The sequence below is a fragment of the Ochotona princeps genome, chromosome X (genome assembly GCF_030435755.1).
Source record: "Ochotona princeps isolate mOchPri1 chromosome X, mOchPri1.hap1, whole genome shotgun sequence".
In the NCBI taxonomy this organism is placed as follows: Eukaryota; Metazoa; Chordata; class Mammalia; order Lagomorpha; family Ochotonidae; genus Ochotona; species Ochotona princeps.
This window is the reverse complement of record NC_080865.1, coordinates 49942673-49950580: the sequence shown is the minus strand read 5'-3', so window position 1 is coordinate 49950580 and position 7908 is coordinate 49942673. Positions and strand designations below refer to the sequence as shown.

Here is a 7908-nt window from a genome sequence, read left to right as displayed (position 1 = left end):
AAGCAAACCCGCACTCCCTGAGGCCCTTTCACCTGCCCCACCCAGCTCCACCACAGTGAGTTCCCTCAGAAGGAAGCTGAAGTGGACAAATCCCTCACTGTGTCCACTCTGGGCCTTTCCAGCCGGCCGCGCTCCCCTGGTGGCCCACCTGCTCTGCCCTCCTTCCGTGCTCCTGTGGGTCTCACAACATCTCATCATCTTCTACCAAGGATTCCCGCTGCTGGACTGCACCCTTTTCTGGTAGCGTGTGTGGCTGTCCCAGCAATTCCACTACCTTCTACAGAGCACATGTCCAATGCATGTGTACAATTTGAAACTTTCCTATTATTATCATATAGCCAAATATATTGTTTAGATTTCAGCACCTATGTATGTTCAGTTGATCCCTCAAATCTTAGAGCACATGCACATTTTCTAAAGAGCAGGCAGCATCAAAACAAGAAAACAGTAGGCATTTAGCTTCTTGACTGTTTATTTTCTATATTAACATTAATAAATTTCATTTTCCAAAAAGAGTTCTTCCACGCCTAACATTTCTTGCTCCCAATATCAACACAAGATGTGTTTCCCGATTTGCTGATAACTTGCAAAATTGTGGATACATGAAGTATCCAGCAACAAATTAGTAATAACTATTTCACCAGCCTCCTCTTGGAAGGAATCTGATATTGGATTGTCAGGAACTACATGTGGAAAACAGAGATCAACTTCCACATCCATCGGATGAAACACCATCACATGACTGGTGCACAGTGTGTGTCCTCTAACCCACCCTGCCCTTGCACCCCTCAGAACCTGGACGGGTCTCTTTAAACAATAGACATGGAATTCAAAGGGGTGGGAGAAGCTGCTGGAAGAGAGCCTAGCTCAGGCCCTGGTATCCCCACCAGCCTGAGCGGCCTCCCCTGCCTGGGCCCTCTCATTCTCATCTCTCAAAGCTTCATCATACAGAGATGAGAAGGATCTGGGATCCACCTGATTGAACTTGGCCAAATGTTGCAGGACTCTCATCTTGGTGGTTTCAGCATGGGCCCTGGGACCCCACAGGAACTTGTAGCGAGCAGGATCACTGTGGGGCACCTGCCGGTACTCAACGTACCCTTCCCGCACCCACTCCTCCGTGAGGAGCTTCCGGGGCTCCCCATAGAGGTGGTGCTCTCTACCATCATACACATCCATCACACTCAGAGATTCCCACAACTCCTCCTCAGGGGCACAGTTGCCTTTCGAGAAGATCAGGCCCAGGACCATGATCAGGAAGCTCGTCTTGGGCATGCTCTGATCGTGATCCTGCATTCCATCATAGGTGAGGCCCAGGGCTGTTTCAAGCACATAGCAGTGCTGAATGGGGTCTACTACCCTCAAATCAATGCCAAGGGCCACCTGTAGGCAATTCAACACCTTACCGAAGATCTCACGGAAATGCCCTTTGTGCTCTCTGATGACATAAGACAGCATTTCGGCCCTGGTGAACAGCTCCTTCATCCGATATTTACGGAGGAGGAACTGCATCAACTCACACCTTTTCACATCTAGTGCTTGCTGGAGTAGGGCCTCAGGGCTTGCTTCCTCCTGAGAGGCATCTGCCCTACCATGGGATTCACTCCCTGCAGGGCAGCTGTGGTGAGTGACAGAGCAAGTGGTTGGAAGGACCTGAGCACCACTGGATGGCCCAGCAGCAGACACCTCCCTTTGGGTGGGCAAAGTCGGAGGAGAGGAGGGAGAGGCAGCATCCCCCTGTCTCACACCGATCAGAGCTATCTTGAAGCCCCCTTCTGGTGCCTCTCCTCCAAGCTCTCCCACAAGCTTGCAGAGCCGACACTTATGAGAACGAAGAACCATGCCTGTCCTGGGTTCAACTGGCACACGGCTGCGCGATGTGGACGACGCGCCTGGAGAAAGAAGAGGGGGTGTGAGAGGCTCAGCTGAGGACCACAGTCTTGATGGCAGAGATGAAGGCCACTTACAGGCTTTCTTTGTGTAATATAGCAGGGCACATAAGGATGCCACGTGGCTGTTTGGATTGTGCCCTGAGAAGTGGAAGGAAGTAGGGAGCTCCGTGTCTTCCCCAGGCTGTGGCCACCCCAACAGTGGAGCCCAGGTTTCCCATAGTGACAACAGGGAGGGTGGGTGGAGAAGGTTGGGTGCTATGGGGTCACCTTGTTTGTGGGTCCGTTTCCACGGGTTGCACCTCATCTTGACTCTTGGAACTGCCTGGTCCTTTTCTTCCTGTGACCTGAAGACTGCCTCAGACCAAGATTCCGGCAGATGATGGAGCTCCTGCAAGATGAAGTGTGGGGCACGTCAGGCTGCAGACTTGAAGCAATTCCCTGTGAATGTGATTTCTCACAGGGGGTACACCTGAACCTGTGCTGCCTCCACTGTGCTAGAATTCAGAATCCCTGCTTTGCTTTGCGGGCAAAGGTTGTTTTAGTCCTCAGAGTGCCTGGGAGTCTATAACTTTACTCATTGAGACAATGTATCTGAGCTCTGTGGAAACAGAGGAGGTGTGGGCTTTACATGTGAGCATGCCTGAGCAGTGACAGTAAACACAATTGGTGTAATGTAACCACCTGGTGCGGTGTAAACAAGTGGTGCAAGGCAGACTCTCCTGCTGAAACCTTATGTTGACTGACAAAGTACCAAGGATGGTTCTGTTCCTTTGGGCCTCATCTGAGCCTCACTTGGAGAATCCTCGGTATTCCCACCTGACCCTCCAGATGACACTGGGCATATCAGAAGACAAAAATGGTTTCCCTGTGGTGATATCATGCCCTCTGAGCAAGCTCCTCACTTCCCTGTGTGCATGCAGATGGACGTGACGATCCCATGTGCTGTCACTGTGTGCAGTGTCTCTGGAGACACTAGCCAATTTCTATCTTTTATGGACCTGGGGCTCCTTCAGTTCTCTTGTGCCTTATTCATCTGAGCTCCTTTTAGGACCTGCCTTTCTCACCCCACCATGTCTGAATGAAAGTAGCTAACATCTTAACAATAGGAGCTCTGCTCCTAAAGAACTCTCCATATGTTGAATCTGGTATAAGTATGCCTCTGTTTTAGGGTCCTTCTTGTGCCAATCCCCACATGCGCAAGCAGGAGAACAGGAAATACTTAGATGTGATCAGATCTCCTTATGCCTCAGGTGAGAGAATTCCGACTTATCCCCAATTGTCCATACCTTGGTTTCTGCTAGATCCTCAGAGTCCTCCCTCACCTGAGTGAATAGGATCCTTGGCGATGACCAACAGCCTCTCTTCCGACCAAGGCACCCGACTTCTGGAGGCTGGGGAAAGCAAGAGGTATGTTCACCGGCCCTGGATACCCTGCATGAGTTTTCCAAAGAAACATGAGATTTCAAGGGACCTTTCTTCCCTTGTCTTGGATTCCTCCATACTGGGTCTTGTGGTCCCCAGACCCTTTATACTCTGTAACTGTAGCTATGTCTTGTAGAGCAAGGAAACAATCTCCCTGAGATCCCCAAAGCTGCTTTTGTGCGCAATGTCTCCCCACAATGTGGTTTGTTCATGTAAGTGTTGCCCTAGGTTTGGGGCCTCTGTGGGTGAGAGAAATCTACCAAGGCCCCCTGCAAGGCCCTGGGGCTCTTCCCTCTGCTACCTGAGGGCAGCTCCTCACATCATGACTCTGCTTCTCTGAAACCCTGAAACTCTGTGCCACACTGCCTGCGGACTTCCAGGACTGAGCACAGGGCAGAATTTGGCCCTTTGCTCTGGAGGATAAGGGTCTCTTCCCTCCGTGTCCACCCTGCACTTGTGGAAAGGCCGGCTCCCCACATTTCTGCTAATGCGAGTGCCCATCCGCAGATTGCCAAGAAACCTTTCAGGAAGCCCCTGCCTGACAGAAGGGTCAGAGCCCTCAGGCTGCCCATGCTGGTTCCTCCCTGTCTCGTGTGCTCCCTAGGGAAGCCACCTCTGTGTCTGTCAGGCCGCTAAGCCCTCAGACCAGGGGCCCATTCTAGAAGCTCAGGGTGGTTCTCCTGGGCCAATGGCAGCAGCCGGCTCTTCCCGGGGCCCTGTTTCTGGAGCCTTCTTCCCCTCTGCTCCCTGGGCCTCCCTGCCACGGCTGACAAGTCCTCAGGGCCTCCCTGGTCAGCCCCGAGGCTCTCCCTTCTCTCAGCCCCATGTCCGGGAAGGCACAGCTGGCGCCCATGGGCGGGGCTGCCCAGGCTGCCCAGGGCACCACAGGCCTCGGGGGCGGCTGGTTGGGCTGATTGGGGTCCCCTCACCACGATGTCTCTCAGGGCCTGAGTGGGGCCTCTGTGTCCCCGACTCGTGGCTGCGTCTCCTCAGCACGTTCCTCCAGGGTGGGCCACGCTCAGTGCCCGGATGTGCACTGGCGAGCCCAGGCTCAGGGCCCCCGTGGGCCCAGGCGGGCCAGGCCCGGACAGCAGGGCCCGATCTGGGTTCTTGGGGGCCCGCGAGGTGGGCTGGGGCCTTTCTGGGTGTCCCCCTCAGTGTCTCCCTCCTCCCACAGCCGGGGCCCGTTCCCTCAGGACAGCCGACGCACGGACCTCAGCGGCTCCTCTTGGCTGAGGAGCTGGAAGGCGGAGGAAGCACTGGCATCCGGGTCCCTGGGGCAGCTGCCGGGGGCGGGGGATGTGGGGCGTGTCGCCTTCCCCGGGGAGGTGTTACGTTCCACAGGGCCCCCCCTTCTGCCCGAGACACCTGCCCTGGGTGCCTGGTGTAGCCCTGCCCCTCCTTGCCAACTTGTGTCTGCTCCCCTGGCGCCAAGGTTCCGCCCTCTGACGTGGTCCTAGCCGGCCCTGGGGGCAGGGGTGCGGCTCCCAGTGCTGCTGGGGTCCCCAGGACTCAGCTGAATGTGTGTCTGTGTGTGTGAGGTGGTGTCTTCTGTTCTTAGGGTGTTGTCTTCTCCTGGCTTCGGTACCACATGTTCTGCTCCAAGCCTGGTGTCCCTGCCTCCCAGTTTTGGTGTAAGGGCAACCCTTGCCAATATGTGAATGGATGACTTCAGAGTTCTTGATCTACGAGGGCATTCCAATTCTCTGTGGTCTCTTTGGCCATTGGAATATAGTCCTTGGTGCCCATACTGATAGTCCTTGGTGAGGATCCAGAAGTCTCCAAGGTTGGGATACAAGCCTCCTCCTGTCTTTCTGCTCCACCCTGAGTCCCCCCCCCCCCCGCTCTGTACATATGACCTCTTGTTAAGAGGCTGTCAGGATTTCTCTTGGATCCCACTGTATGTCTTTATAGTTTTTGCTAATGTCTAGCACAGATTTGAGTCTGCTGTCTTTAAGTTACTTGTAATATTGATAGGTTATACTTTATATCTTCCTCACACACTCTAAGAAGGTAGAAGATTTCTCTGCTCTCCTGACCCATTACGGAATAACATAGGGAATTAAAAGCATATCAGGCTTTTCAGTTCTTTGATGAAGATCATAAGCAGTCCATCTCTCATTGATTGTTGGGTGCTGGGTGCAGCTTCTCCTTTTCTCTTCTCCCTTTCACCAGATACAGGAAAAACAAAAAGAAAATTGAAAACAGTGGTCTCACTTGCTTTTCCCTAATCCTTGACTTTTCCACTCTAATCAGTGGTCCACATGAGCATGCATCATTCTCAACTATGTAAACATAATCAAAAATAAATCTTAAAAAAACCCAAAAGAACTTATAGGAGTATCATTTCTTGGACTTTTGCTAAGGTCAAGTTACAGGGAATGATGACTTATCTTAAATAACAAAATGAATCTGCCATTTGGGAAACAAAATGACCAGTACTCAGTTGAGTATTTCAAAAGAGAGATTTTGAGAGAATACAGAAAAGCAATCCAATATTTTAGCAAACATTTGATACAGAGATGGAAGCAATTAAATATAATCAACCAAAACTTTTTTGAGTGAAAAATGGAATAACTGAAATTAAAAATTCAATAGAATGAATCAACAGCACAATGGATCACACAAAAAGAAAAATCAGTTAAGTTGAGAACAGCTTAAAAATATGCAGTTGGAGAACACCAAACTTAGAAGCTTCTGTACAGCAAAGGAGATGATCAACAAAGTGATGAAGCAACCAACCAAATGGGAGAAAATCTTTCCACACTATACAACCAATAGGAGACGACACATTGGTCATTCAGAATCATATTATTTAACTTCACATTGTTGTTACTTATCTATTTTTCTTTCTGTTATTGATTTTGTTTTATGGCTTTTCATTTTAGGGGATGCATAGTAACTGTGTAGTAGAGACTATCACATCCAGATGTGAAGATACAGTACAGTATGCATCGCTACTCCCAAATCCAAGATGGAATCCAATGAAGTTGTTGAATGTATCTTGACAATAGGATGCTGGATTCTATGCTGTTATTCATGTCTACAACATCAGAATACACTTAAATGGCAGAATGATGGACTCATGGCTGATTCTGAAGGACTAATCTATCGTAATGGCATGGAGGAAATCAATGGTGAGCCAGGATTTGGGGAAAGAAAAGGGAAATCCCAGAGCCTATAGAACTGTATCATGGGATTCCAGTGTGGTAACCTAGTGGCTAGAGTTCTTGCTTTGCACACACCAGGATCTCATGTGGGAGCTGGTTCTAATGCTGGCGGCCCCACTTCCCATCCAGCTCCCTGCTTGGGGACTGGAAAAGCAGTCCAGGATGCCCAAAACCTTGGGACCCTGCACCTGTCAGAGAGACCCAGAAGAAGTTCCTGGTTCCTGACTTCGGACCGGCTCAGCTCCGGCAATTGTGGCCCCTTAGAAAGTGAATCATCGGATGGAAGATCTTCCTCTCCGTCTCTCCTCTTTTCTGTATATCTGACTTTCCGGTAAAAATAAATAATTTTTTTAAAGAACTGTATCATGGGATAATAAAATAAACTAATTTTAAAAAGAAAGAAAAAAGATTGAAGGGAATGAAGAGGACTTTATTGGAAATTCAGCATAGTGTGACATGAGCAAATATTAGAGTTACTTCAATTAGAGAAAAACTTAAGACTAACAAATTGATAGAAAATATACTCAAAGGGATAATTAAGGTAAACTTTCCAAGATGTTCAGATGGAATAACAAATGTCACAACTTACGTTCAACCCAAGAAAGTTCATCCCAAGGAATTACTAATGAAGCTTTCCTAGGTTAAATGTAAAGAGAACAAACTCAAAACTTCAAGAAGAGAAAATAACACATAAAGTGTCCAAATTCGCCTGAATGAAGACTTCTCAGGAGAAACATTTCATGCCAGCAGTGAACAGGATGAAACTGACAATACTGAAGGAAAAAAAATCACCAGCTAGTAATACTGCATCCAGCAAAATTGTATTTCAGACAGAAAAGAGGTATAAGAAAACTAGCAAACAGAAGTTGAGAGAATTTATCAATGTTTGTCTTATAAGCAATGTTAAAGGCAACATCCTCAAGCTGAAAAAAGCATTTACAAGTAAGAGTTATCAAAGGGAAGAAAAACCACTGGTGAGAGTATCCAAATATATTCAAAATGTTCTGAAATTGTTGACACAGTGTTCAAACCATTCATCATTTTCACCGTGAAGACTTATAAATTATAATTACTGCATCAATTTTTAAAACAGATTTATTTTTATTGGAAAGTTAGAATCAAGAAATAAAAAAATCAAATTACATCTAGGTAAATCGATCCTAACAAGTCATTTGAAATTTTACATTCAAGAAAATCTAATTGCACATTCCTCGGCTGGCACAATGGCTCAAATGGCTAATTCCCCACATGCAAGTACTGGCATCCCACATGGGCAACAGTTTGTACCCTGACTGCTCCACTTTCCACCCAGATTCATGCTTATGCCCTGTGAAGGCAGTGGAGGACAGCGCTAACCTTGGAACCTTGTTTCTGCATGAGAGACCTGAAAGAAGCTCATGCCCTTTGGCTTTGGATTGGCTAAA

At 48.5% G+C, this 7908-nt stretch overlaps 1 protein-coding gene across 1 annotated transcript; it reads right to left on the bottom strand.

Moving 5' to 3' along the window:
- Positions 1–746: 746 nt before the first annotated feature.
- On the bottom strand, positions 747–3287 carry LOC101529069 (melanoma-associated antigen 8-like). Its single transcript, XM_058658821.1, has 3 exons — positions 3179–3287; positions 2160–2280; positions 747–1892 (listed from the first exon to the last, which is right to left on the bottom strand). The coding sequence occupies exons 2-3, from the start codon at positions 2194–2196 to the stop codon at positions 868–870; spliced, it is 1062 nt and encodes a 353-aa protein (XP_058514804.1). The 5' UTR covers positions 2197–2280; positions 3179–3287; the 3' UTR covers positions 747–867.
- Positions 3288–7908: the final 4621 nt, after the last annotated feature.

Bases quoted from the DNA above. Each gene is read 5' to 3' on its own strand.
- LOC101529069 (XM_058658821.1), bottom strand. From the start codon at position 2,196: ATGAGGTGCAACCCGTGGAAACGGACCCACAAACAAG. The intron at 1,893-2,159 runs GTGACCCCATAG...TTCTTTCTCCAG, and splicing joins GAAACGGACCCACAAACAAG to GCGCGTCGTCCACATCGCGC.